General features: G+C 43.3%; 1 protein-coding gene across 3 annotated transcripts in view; it reads left to right on the top strand.

The window, feature by feature from the left end:
- HECW2 (HECT, C2 and WW domain containing E3 ubiquitin protein ligase 2) overlaps positions 1-22,154 on the top strand; it is a 423,985-nt gene that overhangs the window by 187,535 nt on the left and 214,296 nt on the right. For all 3 annotated transcript variants that reach the window (XM_075179947.1, XM_075179946.1, XM_075179948.1), the window contains one exon: positions 7,978-8,085. In XM_075179947.1, coding sequence (XP_075036048.1) covers positions 7,978-8,085 — 108 coding nt within the window. The remainder of the gene's footprint in view (positions 1-7,977; positions 8,086-22,154) is intronic.

Below are 22,154 nucleotides of genomic sequence, written 5' to 3'. Positions count from 1 at the left end.
CTGCAATCCTTATAATGTATATAATGAATTAAAAGTCAGTAACCTACACGTTTCACCCCGCTGGGGGCTTCCTCAGGGATATTATGATATTATTTGCTCTCATAATATCCCTGAGGAAGCCCCCAGTGGGGTGAAACGCGTAGGTTACTGACTTTTAATTCATTTATTCATCGGACACTTTCTCTTATTGCATCCACCTATTGGAGAAGAATCGCAGATTATACTTCAGGCGCATGCGCGGACTCATTGCATCGCTTCAGCGGGTCCCGAGGAACAGTCCCCGGCTGTGAGAGAGTTCTACACCCGCAAAGTGGATTTTGAAGCAGGAGCATCCGGACAAGACGACCTGGGGAGGAAGGTAAGTGCACTACCCACCCTTCCCAGATATGAACACGGACAGTTTCTTGCTTGTTTTTAACAGATGACATTTGATCTATCCAGTGACAGGCGGCTAGCGTTTTGGCACTAGAGACTTCTGCACCTCAGTTAGAAACTTGCAGCCTCCACTGGTATATTATTTATTTGTTTAGAAGTGTTTATTTGCACCATCTGCCATAATACTTTGTGTGGTTTGTTATTTGAATCAATTTCTGTTTAGTTTTGCCATAAATTTAAGCAAAACCATATACTTATTTTGCATCTTTCAGTAATATATCCCTATATCCTTTTCGTTGTGCTGGGGTATTATGTGTTTTTGTTTGGCCTTTCTAGGAGTTTTAGACCATCTCCTCTATTTTGTTCCCCTATCTTTTTCTATTCCTTACAAGTGTGGTAGAGCCAGGGGGAAGGGGGTGCAGGAAGAGGGGTGCGAGCCAGGGGGGAAGGGGGTGCTGGAAGAGGGGTGAGAGAACCAGAGGGGAAGGGGGTGCTGGAAGAGGGGTGAAAGAGTCAGAGGGGAAGGGGGTGCTGGAAGAGGGGTGAGAAAGCCAGAGGGGAAGGTGGTGCTGGAAGAGGGGTGAGAGAGCCAGGGGGAAGGGGGTGCTGGAAGAGGGGTGAGAGAGCCAGAGGGGAAGTGGTGCTGGAAAAGGGGTGAGAGAGCCAGAGGGGAAGGGGGTGCTGGAAGAGGGGTGAGAGAGGCAGAGGGGAAGGTGGTGCTGGAAGCGGGGTGAGAGAGCCAGAGGGGAAGGGGGGTGCTGGAAGAGGGGTGAGAGAGCCAGGGGGAAGGGGGTGCAGGGGGTTAAGTGAGAGGGACAAAGGAGAAGATGGTGCAGGGGCATAGGAAAAGATAGTGTAAAGGGAGAGACATCTTAAGAATGGGAATGTCAGGGAAGCAGCCATCATAAAACACAAGTAGTAATGAAGAATGGGAATGCACAGAGGGGACAAGTGTTAAAATAAAATAAAATATCAAGCCTTCATACTCCATTCACTTACATTTTCCATACCCCACTTCTAAATTTCCACTTTGACCACTGCCCTCGGTCCCTGCTCCTGACTGGCTGTGTGAGCTGACAGCTGCTGATCCCTCATCGCCCAGCGCGCCTAGTAAGTAGGAGAACTGAACACAGAATGCCATAATCAGGTAAGTTCATATATTTTCGTGTGCAATGTGTTTTTAACCATCCTTTGTTGAACTGGGGGCACTAATGTGTATCCAATGACATTTAAAACCCTATGCATTGCTCATTGTTGCACTGTAATGTTTCTTGCATATTTATCTGTACAGAGACTTTTTAATTAAGAGGAAAAAACACTACTTGTCATAAATTTTATCTGTGATTGTGTTAATATATCTATTTTTGTTTGCATTGTTAATGGTGTATTAAGCTGCTCCTGGGACTCTTAGTATCTGATATGCTGTACCAATTTTTATTTGTGAATGAGTTTTTTGTCTGGGCACTACTGTATGGCATAATGTTATTTGGGGGCACTACTGTATGGCATAATGTTATTTGGGGGCACTACTGTATGGTATATGATTTGTGGGCACTACTTCATGTCCAAATATGAATTGAGAGTAATATTATGTGGCATAATATGACCTGAGGGCACTACAGTGTGGCATAATATGACCTGGGGGCACTACGGTGTGGCATAATATAAAATTCTGCCAAAGTCAAGTCTCTCATTGTTGAATATGACGGGGCCCAAAGAAGTTGCTGTAGTGGGGCACAAAATTCCTCTTGTCGGCCCTGCCTGTGAGTCAAGGGGGTAGATGTCTCCAGGTAAATAATCTAAATGTTTCCTATCTAGTCAAACTGATGGATCACATCCAATTATCTCTCACCCACCTCCTCTATCCCCCTTAATATACTGTGTTATTTAAAATTAATAGAAAAGACGCATATCCAGTTACTGTAGTATAAAAAATATTTTTCTCTGACATTTTGCTGTAGATGGAAATACTTGTAATGCGGCCGTGTGGGTTTAAATGATCATTCAATAGTTATGTTTTTTCTGATATATTTGTTAGTTTTATTTCATGTGGAATGATTCATGAAAATTCTGCCATTACTATTTAATTGAGGGAAAAGGGTACCTGTTACCTATATGTGTGTGTAAGTTCTCTGTTGTTGCTATTTTGTGGGAGATTTGAAAAAAGCAAAACATTGGTTTCCTACAGTGGCGCCTTTATAATTGGTGGTATTGCTGCAGTATGGGGTGGTGTGGTGGTGGCAATGTTGTAGTGTGTTTGGGGCTTAGTATTGCTAATAAGTAGGAGAGGGTATTGCTGTAATTTGGGGGTTGATGCTGGTTGCTGTTATGTGGGGGCTGATGCCGGTTGCTGTAATGTGGGGGATGATGCTGGTTGCTGTAATGTGGAGGGTGATGCCGGTTGCTGTAATGTGGAGGGTGATGCCGGTGGCTGTAATGTGGAGGGTGATGCCGGTTGATGTAATGTGGATGGGTATCGATGTAGTAGGAGTGTGTGTGGGTTTTTTTTATTGCTGTAATTTGGGTACTAATAATATATTGCCATGGTATTATTATTATTATTATCATTTATTTGTTAGGCGCCACAAGGTATCTGCAGCACAGCACACAGTACTAACAGTAGACTATACAGGGTTAAACCATATAGAGCAATGAACAAAAAGTACCAATACTTCAGAAACTCTGGCTAGTCATATGCAGTAAAGACGGAGCGGAAGAACAGGTATGGAGACAGGAGGGGAGGGGGCCCTGCTCATACGAGCTTACATCCTAAGGGAGGGTAAACAGACCAGGCACAAGAGGAGCCAGTTGAGGCAAGAGGAGAGAAGGGAGGACAAGCAAATGGAGGAGATGGGGGTTAAGTAGATGGTTGGTAGGCTTTGAGGAAGAGGTGAGTTTTGAGTGCACGTTTGAAGAAGCACAGAGTAGGAGAGAGACGGATGGAACGAGGGAGGTCGTTCCAGAGAAGGGGGGCTACACGGGAAAAGTCTTGGATTCTGGAGTGGGAAGAGGTGATGAGGGTGGAGGAGAGGCGGCGGTCGTTGGCCGAGAGCAGGATCGGGCAGAAGTGTGAATGGAGAGGAGGTTAGAGATATAAGGGGCAGTAGAGTTGGAGAGAGCCTTGTAAGTGGTGGTGAGGAGTTTAAAAAGAATTCTGTAGGGGAAGGAGAGCCAGTGTAAGGCAAGGCAGAGAGGGGAGGCAGAGGAGGAGCGGCTTGAGAGGAAGATGAGTCTTGCGGCCGCATTGAGTATAGAGCGGAGGGGGGAGAGACGGGAGTGGGGAGGCCAGTGAGGAGGAGGTTACAATAATCAAGGCGGGAGATGTTGAGTGCGTGGATGATAGTTTTGGTGGCATCCTGAGAGAGAAAAGGACGGATGCGGGCGATGTTGCGTAGTTGGAAGCGACAGGCTTGGGCAAGGGAATGAATGTGGGGGCAAAAGAGAGAGAGGAGTCGAGGGTGACACCCAGGCAGCGAAGTTGGTTGACAGAGGAGATGGTGGTGTTGTTGACCACAATAGAGAGGTCATCGTGGGATTGGAGTCTGGGCGGGAGAAAAAACAATTAGTTTATTTTTAGAGATATTGATTTTGAGAAAGCGCTCGGACATCCAGGAGGAGATGGCGGAGAGGCAGTCGGATACCCGAGCGAGGAGGGTGGAGGAAAGATCAGGAGAGGAGATATAGAGTTGAATGTTGTCAGCATAAAGGTGATACTGAAGACCGAAGGAGGAGATGAGATCACCAAGGGAGGAAGTGTAGAGTGAAAAGAGTAGATGGCCAAGAACAGAGCCCTACGGGACTCCTACGGGGGGAGGAGGAAGAACCAGACGTGGATACAGAGAAGGAGCGATTAGCGAGGTATGAGGTGAACCAGGCATGGTCAGAACCAGAGAGGCCGAGATAGAGAAGAGTTTGCAGCAGGAGGGGGTGGTCCACGGTGTCAAAGGCTGCAGAGAGGTCAAGGAGGATAAGTACGGAGAAGTGACCCTTGGATTTGGCTGATAGGAGATCATTAGTAACCTTGGCCAGGGCAGTTTCGGTAGAATGGAGGGGGCTGTAGCCAGATTGGAGAGGGTCAAGGAAGGAATTGTTCGCCAGGTGCCTGGTTAGGCGGCTGCAGACAATCCGCTCAAGTAATTTGGAGGCATAGGGGAGAAGAGAGATAGGGCGATAGTTAGCAAGAGAGGTGGGGTCAAGATTGGGTTTTTTGAGGATAGGAGAGATAAGAGCATGTTTAAAAGAGGAGGGTACTACACCAGAGGAGAGTGATAGGTTGAAAAGGTGTGCTAGGTAAGAGCAGGCCGTTGGAGAGAGAGAGAGCGAAGGAGGTAGGAGGGGATGGGATCGAGAGGGCAGGTAGAGGGTGGAGAGGAAAGAATAAGGGAGCAAACTTCTTCACCGGTTGTAGGGCTGAAGGAGCACCAGAGTTGGTTGATGGGGGGAGGTGAAGCGATGAGGGTGGCGGGAGAAGGGGAGGAGGAGATGTTCAGTCTGATGGCCTCAATTTTGGAAGAGAAGAAAGTGGTGAAGTCAGAAGCGGAGAGGGAAGGCGGGGCAGAGGGGGAGGGGGGTGGAGAGGAGGGAGCTGAAGGTGGCAAAGAGGCGGCAGGGATTGGAGGACTGAGAAGAAATGAGGGACTTAAAGAAGGATTGTTTAGCGAGGGAGAGGGCAGAGGAAAAAGAAGAGAGTATGAATTTAAAGTGGAGGAAGTCAGCCAGGGAGAGAAATTTCCTCCAGAGGCGTTCAGCAGTGCGAGAGCATCTTTGGAGGAAGCAGGTGAGTTTTGAGTGCCAGGGTTGGAAAATAATGCGGCGTCGGCGAATAGAAGAGGCCGGGGCAACAGCGTCCAGGGCAGTGGTGAGGGAGTGATTGTAGAGAGAGGCCTGGTCGGGACAGGCCAGGGAGGGAAGGCGTGAAAGGAGAGTTTCGAGAGAGGAGGAGAAGGAGGTGGGGTCAATAGCATCCAGGTTACGTCTAGTGAGGGTGGCTTTGGGCGAGGCAGGAACAGGGGAGGAGGACAGAGTGAAGGAGAGGAGGTGGTGGTCAGAAGGGAGAGTTGGCGAAGTCAGAGAGATCACAGAGATGAGAGAAAACCAGGTCAAGTGAGTGACCAAGACAGTGGGTGGAGGAAGAGGTCCACTGAGTAAGGCCTAGGGAGGAGGAAAGGGCGAGAAGTTTAATGGTGGCGGGGTCTGAACAGTTGTCATTAGGGATATTAAAGTCGCCAAGTATGATGGAGGGAAGGTCAGAGGAAAGGTAGTGGGGGAGCCAGGCAGCGAAGGTGTCAAGGAAAAGGGGGAAGGGGCCTGGGGGACGGTAGATGACGGAGACACGGAGGTGGATGGGGGAGAAGAGACGGATGGAGTGTACTTCAAAAGAGGAGTAGGAGAAGGAGAGGGAAGATAAAGTAGGAATGACACGAAAAGTGCAGTTAGGGGATAGGAGGAGGCCCACTCCGCCTCCTGGACGCTCGTCTGGTCTGGTGGAGTGGCTGAAGGAAAGGCCCCCATAGGAGAGAGCGGCGGGTGAAACGGTATCAGAAGAAGTAAGCCAGGTTTCAGTGATGGCAAGAAGATTAAGAGAGTTGGAGATGAAGAGGTCATGGATGGAGGAAAGTTTGTTGCAGATGGACCTGGAGTTCCAAAGGGCACAAGAGAAAGGGAGGGAGGGAAGAGGGGAGATGCGGATGAGATTATCAGGGTTAATGGAGCGAGGGGGAGGGGGAGGGTGAGGGGTGGGGCAGTGAGAGTTGGGCAAGAGAAAGGGGCTAGGGGAGAGGATGGGTATTGGAAAGGAGCGGGGTGGCATGGTGAGAGACAGGGGGGACTGTGAATGAGAGAAGGGGCAAGAAGAGGGTAGGGGCAATTAGCGCTGAGGTGAAGACAGCAACGGGAGCCAGAAGTGGGCCAGAGTGGTCGAGTAGGTATTTATTGATGTAATATGGGTGCTAACAATGTAATGTTGAGGGTCATTAGGAGAAATAAATACCCCCCACAGACACACACTCATACTACATGATGTTATACTGCACCAGCAACGCGCACTGCGCCAGCATCAGTGTGCAACAATATAGTGCATGGAGCCCACAACGCGTGGGCCTGTGTGCTATAAATGCCAGGGCTGATTTTTAGTTCCAGTCTGGCCCTGTCCTTCATACTCTTTATCAATACCTGCACAGAACCCAAATCATTCCCCCCAATTAATACCTCAGTATCCAAACAACTTTAACCCACATGTTAATAATAATATACATTCATGGCCAAAAGTTTTGAGAATGACACACATATTGTTTTTCACAAAGTCTGCTGCTTCAGTTTTTATGATGGCAATTTGCACATACTCCAGAATGTCATAAGGAGTAATCAGATGAATTGCAATTAATTTTAAAGTCATGACAATGAACTTTATCCCCAACAACATTTCCACTGCATTTCAGCTCTGCCACAAAAGGACCAGCTGACATCAGGTCATAGATTCTCTCGTTAAGACAGGTGAGAGTGTTGAACGAGGACAAGGCTGAAGATCACTCTGTCATGCTGATTCAGTTAGAATAACAGACCGGAACCTTTAAAAGGAGGATGGTACTTGAAATCATTGTTCTTCCTCTGTTAACCATAGTTACCTGCAAGGAAACACGTGCAGTTATCATTGCTTTGCACAAAAAGTGCTTCACAGGCAAAGAATCATCTTTCAGAGATCCCGGATTGTGCATGGGTGTTCATCATCAGTTTAGAGGTGTGTTGATAGGTTCTGACTACAGTCCACATTGTTCCCTTTCTGGGCTTGTTCCCTGGGGATTATTGGTGCCAAGTGGGCATACAGAGCAGAAAACATTTCATATATCTTATTCCCACAGTGATCACTGCTCCGTATGATGAGTGCAGGAAACGCAGAGCAGTTTTAAATTTTCCACCCCCAGCTCAGTGCAGTGAATAAATTAACTGTCGTCACTAACAGACACGAAGTTTAAAATGAGCTTTGTAACAGTCGCCTCTTGCACCACACTGACCCATTAAACTTTATTATGACAGCAGTGCCAGGGCTAAAAATATTAGTGGGCATCCACCACAGCCCCAAAACCCCAGCCATCTTCCCTGTAGCCTGCAGATATGGCTAATTCCTCCAGCTTACAGAAGGAAATCAAGAGGAGTCAGCCATGTTTGACATGTGAAATTCTATGAAATCCCTTACTTTTAAAATTGGCATAGTTTACCAAATTGTAAAAAAAATTGTAACTTTCTCAAAATTGTCACCCCTCAAAAGCAGTCCAAATTATTCCTCATTTTTTTTTTTAATCTTTTTGTTCTGAAATTTGGCATGCAGCACCCGTAGATGGTTCTCCATTGTCAAGCCGCATTTCAGTTTGATAGCTTTGATACCTTTTAAAATGTAGCCCCTCAAATACCATTCCCCCCTCTCACAAAATTAACATGGCGGAATGCGATTTATTAGAGACAACCTTAATATAAGGACATGACTGTGTATATATGAGAGTGCATTGAAATGGTTACTTACAAACTACACTTTTATAACATGCTTGCTTTTTGTGTTATATTTTTATGAAATTATTTAATACTGATACACTGTACTTTAATTTTTAGATGAAAATTGTCCAGCAAACTTCTGGGATTCCAAGAATAGAGGTGTAACGGGAACACAAAAAGGGCAAATTGTCTGGAGAATTGAGTCTGGCCCCTATTTTATGGAACGTGAGTACAATTATGAAGTCTGTTGTTTTTTCTAAAAGAAGATGTTTCGAGAAGTTTATGTACTAACCTGTTAATTATCATGATGCTTTTTATATGCGCATCAACATATAATGAAACATATGAGTCATGATGGCTTTTGATTAGACCATATATATCCAATTCAATATATATTTTGGGGCATATTCAATTCTCGGCGGAAATACCAAAAATCTCGCGCTCGTCGCGCTTTTACCGTTACTACAGTAATAGTGCGCATAAAAAACGTTATTACGGTAGTTTTCTCGCTGGATTTCAGCTCGCGGCTCAGGGAGCTGCGAGCTGAAATCCAGCTATTACCGTAATAACGGTAGTAGTTTTAACGCGCCGCGGAAACTGCACAATTGAATATGCCCCTAATAGAGTTCTATAAATAACTCAAAGCATCTCTTTTTACCCTTCTAGTTAGTAATGTATTTTTATTCCCAACAGGTTTCCTATTTTTGTTTGAAGTACTTTCTGTTTTAAAAAAGTCTACTTTAGAAAAAATTGAAGATTTTATGAAATTAGATTTTTTTGCTTTCAAAGTCCAATGATTCACTCTATATAAAATGTAATATATTTAAAGTAAATGATTTTTTTAGACTTGTGGCAACAAACTCGTTTTAACTTATTGTACCTTATCAATTTTATTCTAAAGTAGATCACAATTCAATTGATACTACTCAGTATTTGTGTGTATAAAAATGTTTAGGATATACCAATTTAAACGTTTATTTCTTCATCTTTTTATTCCAACAATGTGTTTTCATATTTTTAGGGGGAGGATACAAAAAGTAAGTGTTAATAGAAGAGAATTACATTAAACATGTTATAAATAAAACAAACAAGTAAAAGTAAAATAGAAGAAGATAAACAGTATAATTTATAGCAGCATATTTTTCGTACAACATACACTATATGAACAAAAATATTTGGCCATACCTGTTAATCATACCTGTTAATTATTGAATTGAGGTGTTTCAGTCAGACCTATTACCAGAGGTGTATAAAATCAAGCATCTAGCAATGCAGTCTCCATTTGCAAACATTTGTAATGCAAAATGGGTCGTTCTGAAGAGCTCAGTGACTTCAAGCGTGGCACTGTGATAGGATGCCACCTTTGCAATAACACGGTTCGTGAAATTTCATCCCTGCTGGATATTCCACAGTCAACTGTTAGTGATATTATTAGTAGTGGAAGCATTTAGGAACAACAGCAACTCAGCCACGAAGAGGAAGACTTCGTAAAATCACAAAGCGGGATCAACCACTGCTAAGGCGCATGGTGCGTAAAAGTCGCCAACACTCTGCTGATTCCATAGCTGAACAGTTCCCAAATTCCACTGGCATTACTGTAAGCACAAAAACGGTGCGACAGGAGCTTAATGGAATTGGTTTTTCACGGCCAAGCAGCTGCATGCAAGCCATTTTGGACAATGCTATGCTTCCAACTTTGTGGCAACAGTTTGGGGAAGGCCCTTTTTTTTCCCAACATGACTGTGCCCCAGTGCACTAAGCAAGGACTACAAAGACATGGTTTGATCTGTTCGGTGTGGAATAACTTGACTGGCCCGCTCAGAGCCCTGACCACCATCGAACACCTTTGGGATGAACTGGAACGGAGAGTGCGAGCCAGTCCTTCTCATCCAACAACAGTGCCTGACCTTATAAATGCTCTACAAAATGAATGAGCACAAATTCCCACAAAAACACTCCAACGTCTTGTGAAAAGCCTCCTAAGAAGAGTGGAAGCTGTTATTGCTGCAAAAGGGAAACAAACTCCATATTTAAGTATATGTATTTGAATACAGTGTCATTAGAGTCCCTGTTGGAGTGATGGTCAAGCGTCAAAATACTTTTGTCCATATAGTGTATATAGGGTAGTACACTGGTAAAGTGCAGAATAGCAGGGATGGTGCTGGGTTCTCCGACACCACTCTGTCTGGGATTGGTACTTCACTGAATAGTCATTGTGCATGCTTATTCCAATGGCAGACTCGGAATGTGGAAAGGCACTTTCTTACTGGACCACGTTGGAAAATATTTTTTATCGGCACATACAGGCCCAGTGGGGTGCCCCAATAGTGTGGCACCCTCCTGCCACGCTTGCCAGGTTTACTGTGTTCCATCATTCCTGTCCTCAAGGTAGATGAGATTCTGCAGGTCTAGGAGTGTGTAGAGCCTGATTGCAGAAATTAAATCATAGTAGAAGCCCAGCTCAGTGCTAGTTTATATATAAAGCTTAGAGAGGGTAGCCAACTACCAGACATGTTGACATATGTGAGTGTATGAGAAAAGTTATCCCTATCCCTCCAATATTGGGTCCTATGTGAAAAAGGTGAGTTCACTTGCAAATAAATATTTTCCATAGATTGGCAGAAGTATACTCTATTAAAATTTTTAGATAGAGGCGACGTGGTATGTTTTTAGTGTTAATATGGAAATTATGTGGCAGAGCAATCATATAATCTAGCGGTGTGCTAGAGCTCATAAATTTTTATATAGGTGTAATTACACATTGCCACATCGGCAGCACCTTTGGACAGTTCCCCAAATTGTTTCCACCACAAAGGGAAGCCCCTAATTTTATGCAGCCTTGGTGGTTAAGTGGACCCACAGATGATTAAAGTAATAAATCCTTCAATGTGTTATGAGCAAAAAGAGGCATGACCACATTGAAGAAAATAATTTATACCCAGTTAAAGTGGACAGGAAACATTGTAGGCACTCTTCCCATTTTATAATTGGAGCTGTTTTACTGAACTCTAATGGATCTAATATTGGCCAGAGGGATATGTATCCCTTTTTTGTGTAGTAAAAACTACTGATCTGTTATTTTTCAGAAGACGGTCTATCAACTTGTAGAGGTTACCATAATATTTTGCTACTGCATCTACACTGCGAGAGGGGTTATTGTCCTTTTAGCCTCTTGGGGTATTAATGGTGCATATGCACACTAATCAGTAGCCTCTGCAATATTAGAGGAAGAACTTTCTAGAAACTGTTGTTGCAAACTTTTGTGCAGTATACAGGCAGTGTGAGGACTTGTTAACAGGGACTGTAGGAATATATTGTAACCAAAATGGACTAGCAGCCTTAAGTGTATTCAGTAATTCTGGCTAAAGGTTTTACTTGTTCTCTGGTATGAGGTGGAGCTATCTCTGTGTAGAAGTTTAAACCCTCAGTTATTACAGGTAAACCTTGTTTACATGACTCAGTTCAACAAATCACTTTTAGTAGCCAAGGGATTTGTATAGCAATATACAGTATACAGTGTAGCTATAATGAACACATGAGAGTTCACCTGCCCATCTTATGTTTGTTTTGCTTTCCTTAAAAGGGGTAACTGTTTTAAAAAATAGAGCCACTCCTTTATGTTTAATGTTTAATTGCAATTAACTGAAAAGCATTTTGGGTAGTTCTTATTGTAAAACCTAGGAAGCTTCATGGATGAAAACTATGGTTTCAAGAATCAAACCACATAGGCTTTATATAACTTTAAAACTAGCCGTCCGAATTGAGTTCCTTAGAACTTAGGAAGACATTTTAGAGAAATGCTCAAGGCCCAACTACAAGGACTCTAAGATCCTATTGCTGTATGAATGAATGATTAAATGATTTTACCGAGTGAAAAAGGAAGCGCTTGGGAGATTAATTAAGTTAATTAAAAGTTGGGAGATTGATTAAGGTTGGGAGTGATTTTATTGTACCTATACCTGGACAAAAAGGATGAGGAGGAGGGTGGAGACAATAGAGATAAAGGGGGACAGAGAATTAACAAAGAGAGAGCTTTTAAACACAGTACAAACTGCTAAAAGAATGCTTAAAAAACAATTAAAAAAACAGTGTTCACCATGATACAATCAACCCACATGGAGACATAATTATAAGGCACACAAATTGTCAACTCATGACCAGGCTTCGTTACAACAAGGAACTATAAGCTGCTGGAAACAAACTGTAGTCCTATTAACAGCATACTCAGCAGGAGGCTAGCTCTGCCTCTCTGTTTTCTACATCATTTTAAGCTAGGTGGTACATTTATATGTTTGTGCCACAATGCGTAGGCATGTTTGTTGGCTGAAAACTCATTTCAGGCAACTGAATGAAACACTGGATTATTTAGCTCTGAACTGTGGATGCAAGAAATCAGCAAATGATAAACAATGCCCTTAGGTCACTTAGGTCACCATCACTTACAAGGCTCTCTCCCAGTCTACTGCCCCCTATATCTGTAACCTCCTCTCCATTCACACTCGTGCCTGCTCCCTGAGCTCGGCCAATGACCGTCGCCTCTCCTCCACTCTGATCGCCTCTTCCCACTCCAGAATCCAAGAGTTCTCCCGTGCAGCCCCCGTCACTGGAACGACCTCCCTCGCTCCATCCGTTTCTCTCCTAATCTGTGCTCCTTCAAACGGGCACTTAAAACTCACCTGTTTCTCAAAGCCTACCAACCTTCCACCTAACCCCCTCATCTCCTCCGCTCGTTCTCCTCTCTCTCCTCCCGGCTCCCAACATACTTCAACTGGCTCCCTTTGTGCCTGAGTTTTGTTTTCCTGTTATCCTCCCTTAGGATGTAAGCTCGTTGAGCAGTGCCCTCTTCCCTCCTGTCTCCATACCTATTCTTCTGCTCCGTCTTTACTGCATTAGCCTGCCTAAGTTTATGAAGTTTTGGTATTTTTTGTTTATTGTTCAGTAATGTTTCACCCTGTATAGTCTACTGTTTGTGCTGTGTACGGCGCTGCAGAACTCTTGTGCACCTAACAAATAAAGGATATTAATAATAATAATCGGTCGAGACAGGAAACAGCACCGCACCCAGGTAATTTATAGTGCAGTTTTATTCCCTGGCATCTTTGAGAGATTTCCCAAGTTGCTCCTGGAACATAAAAACATAAACATATCGTACAACATGGGTGGGAATACCAGGCTGCCATGTAAAAAAGGAATTAATGTTAAATATAAATAAATATAATTTGCTTATTTTCTTCTCGATCCTAAATGGTGGCTTTAACAATGGGATGTACCCAAATAATAATAGTGAGGGCCCAAAAAAAATCATATCAGCCAGGTATGCTGCATAATCCAATTTCTATTAAGTAGCTGTGTGAAGAATTTGTCTCCAAAACTAGGCATCAGTAGAGGATATCACATCCAGTAGATAATGTGTGGTAAGAGTAAGAATAGATGACCATCCGCTGTCTTGCAAATATCAGCTGTTGAGGCCTGAGCCTTATGTGTCCAAGAAGTTGCAACTGCTCTTGTTGAGTGAGTTTTAAGAATTGCTGGCACTTGCGTCCTTTCCTCTAATATACCTATATGATGACTTCTGTAATCCACTTCACGATGGTCTGTTTGGATGAAACCTGTCCTTTCCAGGGTCCTGTCGGAATCAAGAGCTGTTCCTTGTTCCTAAAATAGACTGATATTGCTCTACAGGGTGAATTTATCAAGCTGCAGCTTTGAAAAGGTGGAGATCTTGCCTATAACAACCAATCAGATTCTAGTTAGTTATTTAGTGCATTCTACAAAATGACAGCTAGAATCTGATTGGTTGCTTAAGGCAACATCTCCACTTTTTCAAACCCGCAGCTTGATAAATGTATCCCTAAGTGTATGTAACTTTCTTTTCTTTGTCATCAGCTGATTGCAGACAGAAAGCTGGGAGTAAAATTTCTTAATTAATATGGATGGTGGACATGACTTTATGCCAGAAAGTTGGGTTAGTCCTTAGTACCACTTTTAGAATAGTATAGAAATAAACAGGTTCTGGGCGCTTGTAAAAGAGATATGTTACAATTTAATATTGGTAAGACTTGGTATACGATGCGTTCCGGCCGGAACAAAACAACATAGGTTGATGTTATAAAAACAATAAATATACAAACATATAATTGCAGTGCCAAAAAACAAATGATGAATCAAACTCCAACTGATTGCACATAAGTCTATGGTTCGCTTGTAAGCCGGTGGAGTATGCAGTGCAACAATGGATGTGTCAACAGATTGCGCAAAAAAATATATATAAATCCAACGGTGTTGATTGGCACAAATCACTCTAGGCCTTTGAGTGTTGTCGTACAGATCAATCTAGGACCGCATAATGAATCACAAATGCGGGAATGTAGATGATCTGTGATTGGGTGACAATGATCCCGCAATAATGCTTAGTGCTGTTGTGTGATGATGACGTCTGAATGCTGTGATTCATTATGCGGTCCTAGATTGATCTGTACGACAACACTCATATGCCTAGAGTAATTTGTGCCAATCAACACCGTTGGATTTATATATATTTTTTGCGCAATCTGTTGACACATCCATTGTTGCACTGCATACTCCACCGGCTTACAAGCGAACCATAGACTTATGTGCAATCAGTTGGAGTTTGATTCATCATTTGTTTTTTGGCACTGCAATTATATGTTTGTATATTTATTGTTTTTATAACATCAACCTATGTTGTTTTGTTCCGGCCGGAACGCATCGTATACCAAGTCTTACCAATATTAAATTGTTACATATCTCTTTTACAAGCGCCCAGAACCTGTTTATTTCTAAACTATTCTATCTCTGGTTGGAAGTTTAGGGGTCTCCCACACATTCTCAGGTTCTCATTTGGCTGCTTAACATATTTAGAGGCAGCGCAGCCTATTCCTTTTTTCAATCTTAGTACCACTTTATCTAAATAGACACTTAGGGGCATATTCAATTAGCCACGTTACTCGCAAAAGTAACGGGGCGTTAAAAGTATTACCGTTATTACGGAAATTCTAACCCGGCAGCAAAAAGTCGGCGTTAAAGGTATTGTAATAACGGTAATTCCACGCACTATTACCGTAATAACGGTGATAGTGCGCAAGCCGCATTACTTTTGACAGTAACACGGCCAATTGAATATGCGCCTCAGAAGAGCTCCTTCAACGTAACACCCGTAGTTATTCAGTGTTGGCCCAGAAGATAGAACATGAGGAATCGCTGATGATGAACTGCAATTGGGATATGAAAGTAAGCATCCTGAAGATTTATGGATGTCATAACATTTCCTTCACCTTTATGGTGGCACTATATAAATAAACATTATTATTATTATTATTATTATTATTATCATTATTATTATTATGAAGGGAAAGTATTTACTAAATAACTAGTAATCAGTGATGCATCCACCAAGACACCCATAATTTAGGGGATTACCTGGGTTATATGTTCTTTGGCTGTTTAGTGGTGGATTCAGGCTTCAGGAATATACTCCTCTGCACCAGTACCCTCTCATGTGGCATTCCACATGACTTTATCCTATCTCCCATACTATTTGGCGTATCATACTACTACTGGGTGAAATAATCAGACATCATGGCCTGGACTACCACTGCTATGCAGAAGACACTCAACTGTCCTTTGCTCCAGGTACTAAGAACCCAATACTAATCCTAAATGACTGTTTAGCAGAGCTCCAGGAGTGGATAAGTGGCACTTGACTGAGATTGAATTCTCCTAAAAAAAAAAAGAGGTCCTTATGACAAGAGCTCAATGCCAAACAACAAGATTTTTGGCTGTGCTTGGGGATTTGGAGTTGCAAATCTCTGATTATGTACGGAATATTGGTGTTATACCTGATTGTGTCTTCAAATGTAGACATCTGGTTTCAGCCATGATCAAATCCTCATTCTTTCATCTAAAGAACATTGCCAGAATAAGGCATTTGATTCCCTCATAAGATCTTTTTACACTCATACATGCATTTGTATCCTCACTCTTGGATTACTGCAATGCACTCTACTTGGGTCTCCCAGAAAAATAGCTGCACCACCTGCAGCTGGTATAAAATGTAACAATTAGGCTGTTAACTAACCAGGCCCATTCTTGACACATAACACCTGTTCTCCATTCCCTTCACTTGCTGCCTGTAAGATGTGATTCTGTTTTAAGTTTGTCTGATGCACTATCAAAGGCCTACATAACCAAGGTCCTAGAAAATTGAAGCAGCTTCTGTGTACTTTATTCTCCCACGTGCTCACTTTGATCCACAGATGAAGGACTATTAACAGGTCATAGAATTTCCTATACTTCATTTGAGGCTTGAGCTTTTAGCATTGCTGCTCCTATTCTCTGGAACTCGCTGCTTTGTACAATCTGTGATGCCCCCACTCTAGAAATCTTTAAAAACAGACTAAAGACATACCTTTTTTCTCAAGTATTTCATTAGCGTCCCTTCACTTTCTAATATTAACAAATTCTTAGCTTTCTTTATATGGTTACTTTTGTGTTTTTTTAATCTGCAAATGTAAAGCGGACAATGGGAGAAAAATCACTATTTTAATACATTTCTTTTTCCTTCTATTTTTTTGGCTATCCCTGTAGAGGTTTGTAAACCTCTACTTTTTTATTTCAAGTTTATTTTTCATTTTCAACTATAATACAAAACAGTTACATATAATATTCATTTATTAAGGATATGATACTCAAAGAAAACACACCATGAGCGCAAAGTTTTTTGCAATCCCTTATGACGACAATACAGATAACCAGCTCAGCAATTTCTAACCATATGTTTCATAAATAACAGAATAATTAAACATACCAAATTATCTACAGTATTGTTTGATTGCTGGGCGCCCACAAATTCAGTCATAAAATGCATTTGTCACGGCAATAGGGTTTCTGGGATCCGTCTCGGGACCCGAGGGAGTAGCTGTGGCAGGAGTGTAGTGGAAACTGGGGGGCTGGATAAATGTCTTGCTCATAGAGCTTGCTTGCAGGTGCAAAGAAGGTGAATCCACACGAGGAATAACTACCAAGGTATTTATTTCAGCAGTAGAATGAATCTGAATTCACACAAATGGTTAATGGTTGTAATTCAGATAACAACAAAAGATGAAGTTGAATTCACACGAATGGTTAATGTTTGCAGTTCATATAACAGCAGCAGATGAAGTTGAAATCACACAAATGGTTAAGGTTTGCAGTTCATGTAAGAGCAATAGAATAAGTTGAACTCACTGAGAGAAGTACATAACACAGCAGCAAGCTGAGGTTGAATTCACTCAGAGGTAATGGTGGAAATCTGTACAGGGCGTGAGAATAGAAGCATTAATCCGGATGAAGCTGAGTACACATGAAGGGTAAATCTCTGTATTCAGCAGGTAGTTTGGAGCAACAGAAACAACAACAACTGTAGATCTGGAACTAGGAAGTGTTGCACTGGCAACTTGCTGAGTGTAGGAGGGGACTCTTATAGTCTGCAGAGGAAGCCAATTGGGGAATGGGATCAGGTGTTCAGACTCAGCAGGAAGCTTAGCAAATGTCTCACCCAAGATGGCAGCCTCCAGTGCTGCAGACAGAAGTCACGATAGTCCCAGGATAACATGCTGCATACGACCAGGAAGAAGATGTACGGTAATATGGTACCGCCGAGTGGTGTAAACAGGTCTAAGACCCCGATTTGTGACAGTACTTCCCCCCCTCGAAGGGTGGCCACTGGCCACCTAATATGGGGCTTAGCATGAAATTTCTGATGGAATCTTTTGACTAAGGCGGGACCATGAACATCAGAAGCTTTGATCTAAGACCTCTCCTCAGGACCATAGCCCTTCTAATTGACCAGATATTACAGATGAATTTGTCGAAAGCGAGAGTCCATAATGGCCTTTATCTCATATTCCTCGCTCTGTTCAGTCAGAATGGGGAGTGAACCAGCTTTAGGAGAATAAAATCTGTTCAACACCAGCGGTTTTAGAAGGGAAATGGGAAAAGTGTTTGGAACCTTGAGATACTATGGCAACTGAAGTTTGTAGGAAACAGAGTTAATTACCTTGGAGATTTTGAATGGACCGATGAAGCGAGGAGCGGACTTCATGGAAGGTACTCTGAGACGGAGATTGCGGGTAGATAGCCAAACTCTGTCCCCATTTTTCATGTCAGGAATGGCTCTACGTTTCTTATCCGCTCGAATGTTATAGTTATGAGAGGCTTTGAGTACGGACTCACGGACCTGGCACCATTTGTTTGCCAATTTTTTTTCAGGGCTGTTTCAGAGGCTGGAACAGAAGTTGCAGATAACGGGGAAAATACTGGTATTCAAGGATGAAGTCCATAAACTGTGAAGATGGAGTAGAAGAAGACGACTCATGATAGTGAGAGTTGCGAGTGAATTCTGCCCAGGGAAGCAGAGTTGACCAATCGTCCTGAGAGGAGGACACGTAGAGTTTGATGAAGGGTTCTAGATCCTGATTGATTCTTTCAGTCTGACCATTGGACTGTGAATGGTATGAGGAAGAGAAGTTCAGTTTAACTTGGAGAGCCTTACACAGGGAACGCCAAAATTTAGCTAGAAACTGAACTCCTCGGTCAGACACAGTCTCCTCAGGACATCCATGCAAGCGGAAAATCTCCTTGATGAAAACTTGGGCAAGTATAGGAGCAGTTGGAAGACTTTGGAGTGGGATAAAGTGTGCCATTTTTGAAAATATGTCAACCACTACCCATATAGTGTTAAAGGTGTTAGAACTCGGCAGATCACTAATGAAATCCATGGATATGTGGGTCCATGGACAGTAAGGAATCGGCAGGGGTAGTAGCAAACCGGCTGGCGCTTGCCTGGAATTCTTATGTTGGGCACACTTGGAACATGCTGCGACAAGCAGTTCAACATCTTTAAGAAGAGTTGGCCGCCAATAACTCCTTTGAATAAGAGCATGAGTTTTCCGCACACCAGCATGTCCTGCAAATTTAGAACAATGCGCCTAGTTGAAAAGTTTCTTGCGTAGAGGTTCTGCCACAAAAGTTTGCCTTGAGTAGGGATTGGCTCAGGTTTGGTGGCTGCGATGCACGTAATACTGATAATAGGTCATAGTTCAGAAGGATTGGGATCCTCATTCTCTACTATTGACCGTGACAGGGCATCTGCCTTACAGTTCTTAGAGCCCGGACTGTAAGTAACATGAATGTCAAACTGAGAGAAGAACAGCGCCTAGCGAGACTGACGAGGGTTCATACACTGTGCAGTCTTCAGATACAATAAGCTCTTATGATCTGTATAAACTGTCACTGGATAACGAGCCCCTTCCAGCAAATATCGCCATTCTTCTAGAGTCAACTTAATTGCAAGCAATTCTTCGTCTCCAATGGCATAATTCCACTCAGCAGGGAGAAATTTCTTAGAGAAGAATCCATATGGATGCCATTGTTCGCGCAGAGACTTCTGGGAAAGTACGGCCCCCACACCAACCGAGGAAGCATCAACCTCCAAATAGAATGGGCAGTTAATGTCAGGTTGCAAAGGATAGGAGCCAAAATAAATGCTTTTTTCAATTGCTGAAAAGCTGTCTGTGCTTCGAGAGACCACTTAGAAGGGTTGGAACCTTTTCTTGTTAAAGCGGTAATAAGCGCTACTACCATAGAGTAGCCTCAAATAAATTTCCGGTAATAATTAGCGAACCCAAGGAATCGTTGTATTGCTCTCAAGGTAGTAGGTTGAGGCCAATTTATAATATCTTATACCTTGTCTGGATCCATGCGTAGACCACTTCCTGAGATGATGTAACCCAGGAAAGGAATGGTGTTAACCTCGAAAGTGCATTTTTCCAGCTTACAGTACAACTTGTTCTTACGGAGGCGTTGAAGGACCTCCTTGACATGGGTTCTATCAGACTTGATATCTGGAGAGAAAATAAGAATATCATCCAGGTAAACTACTAAGGTGTTGTACAAGAGATCTCGGAAAATTTTGTTCATGAAGCCTTGGAAGACCGCGGGAGCATTACTGAGTCCGAAGGGCATAACGAGATACTCATAATGTCCATCCCTGGTGTTAAATGCTGTCTTCCACTCATCACCTTGTCTAATCCAGATCAAATTATAGGCGCCACAGAGATCAAGCTTGGTAAAGATGGTAGCTCCTTTGACCCGATCAAAGAGTTCTGTGATAAGAGGCAGCGGGTATCTGTCATTAAGTCCCTGATAGTCTATATAGGGGCAAAGACCACCATCCTTCTTTTTAGCAAAAAAAAATCCGGCTCCAGCAGTTGAAGAAGATGGGCGAATGAAGCCACTTTCTAAATTCTCCTTGATATATTCAGACATAGCCTGTGTCTCAGGAACAGAGAGAGGGTAAAACCCGTCCATGGGGTGGAATCTTTCCTTGTATCAAATCTATGGGGCAGTCCCAGATCCGATGAGATGGCAAAGTCTCTGCAGCCTGCTTACTGAAGACATCTATGTAGTCTCGGTAGGGCACAGGAATAAGTGGAGTCTCTTTGTTGGAGGTTTTGCGATGAGGAAATATCTTCTGAAGACAAGTTTTAGTGCATTCCGGGCATCAGGAGAGCACTTGGGGAGAAGACCAGTCGATACGGGGGTTGTGGCGTTGGAGCCACAGGAAACCCAGAACAATGGAATTGGTGGCCTCGGGAATCACTAGAAATTGAATGATCTCAGCATGTAGGACCCCTGCAAGGTCACTGGAGATGTAAAGCAACAGATGGTGCCACCAGGGATACAACTCCCATCTACAGCTTTTAGAAAGATGGGTGGAGACATCTGGTCCAGAGGAATGGCTAACTGAGCCGACATGAAGTTGCCTGCAGCTCCTGAGTCCAAGAGAGCAGAGGTGCACACTGAATTTTGACACAGTCTCAAAGTCACAATGGAGAACACAGTCTCTAGCTTGAGGAGGACGAACAGTAACTCCGAATCCCAACCTCCTCACTGTTGGTTAGGAGGTGGCGTTTCCCCACCTCTGGGAGCAAGATTTCAGAGAGTGGCTGGAAGCACCACCCTAGATGCAGAGTTTCAGTTTAACCCTCCGCTCACGCTCGGTGGGCGTGAACCGTGCCCTGCCAATTGCATGGGTTCTTCTTGAGGGGGAGAAGGAGACTGTATTCGAGGAGTCTGACATGGCTTGATATAGTCTGAACCCCTTTTCTCTAAACTTCTTTCTCGGAACATCAGATCTATTCGATTGCACAACGATCAGATCATCCAGATTGGTGGGCAAGTCTCGTGTGTGTCTAACTCATCCTTGATGCGGTCAGAGAGACCTTGCCAAAAGGCTGCCACTAGTGCATCATTGTTCCATGAAAGGGATCTGAATTGGACTACATATTGACCCACAGATGATTGGGCTTGTCGCAACTTGTAGAATGTCAGCAGCGGCAGATAATGATCTCTCAGGCTTGTCAAATTTTCTCCGGAATAGGGTTAGGAACTCATTGACGTTGGACAGAATGGGATCAGACTGCTCCCAGAGGGGAGATGCCCAAGCTAAGGCTTGCACTGATAGAAGTGAAATAATATAGGCAGTCTTAGTTCGATCTGTAGGAATATTAGCCGGCTGTAGCTCAAAGTGAATACTGCATTGGTTCAGGAACCTTCTACATTTCTTTGGGTCTTCATCATATTTGGCTGGCATAGGAAGAACCAACCGGTACGGTGGACCTGGTACAACATTGGCGATGGTACTCTCTGAAGGGATTTGGGTAGGTGTCCGTGTCAAAGCAGTCCTAAATTTTGCCATACAGGCAGATAGCTCCTGCAAATATTTCATCACTTGCTCCTGAGTAGTTTCCTGCTTTTCCATGCGTTCAACTAGACTTCGGACTAAGTCTTGGGGTATGTTCCCCTGCCGGATCCATTGGGCCAGTTCAAACTGTCACGGCAATAGGGTTTCTGGATCTGTCTCGGGAACCCAGGGACTAGCTGTGGCAGGAGTGTAGTGGAAACTGGGGAGCTGGATAAATGTCTTGCTCATAGAGCTTGCTTGCAGGTGCAAAGTTGGTGAATCCACACGAGGAATAACTACCAAGGTATTTATTTCAGCAGTAGAATGAAGCTCAATTCACACAAATGGTTAATGGTTGTAATTCAGATAGCAACAAAAGATGAAGTTGAATTCACACAAATTGTTAAAGGTTTGCAGTTCATGTAAGAGCAATAGAAGAAGTTGAACTCACTGAGAGAAGTCCATAACACAGCAGCAGGTTGAGGTTGAATTCACTCAGAGGTAATGGTGGAGATCTGTACACAGCGTGAGAATAGAAGCAGTAATCTGG

This window comes from Mixophyes fleayi, chromosome 7, assembly GCF_038048845.1.
Source record: "Mixophyes fleayi isolate aMixFle1 chromosome 7, aMixFle1.hap1, whole genome shotgun sequence".
Lineage (NCBI taxonomy): Eukaryota > Metazoa > Chordata > Amphibia > Anura > Limnodynastidae > Mixophyes > Mixophyes fleayi.
Note: the sequence above shows the minus strand (reverse complement) of the source record. Positions and strands in the feature narration are given on the sequence as shown.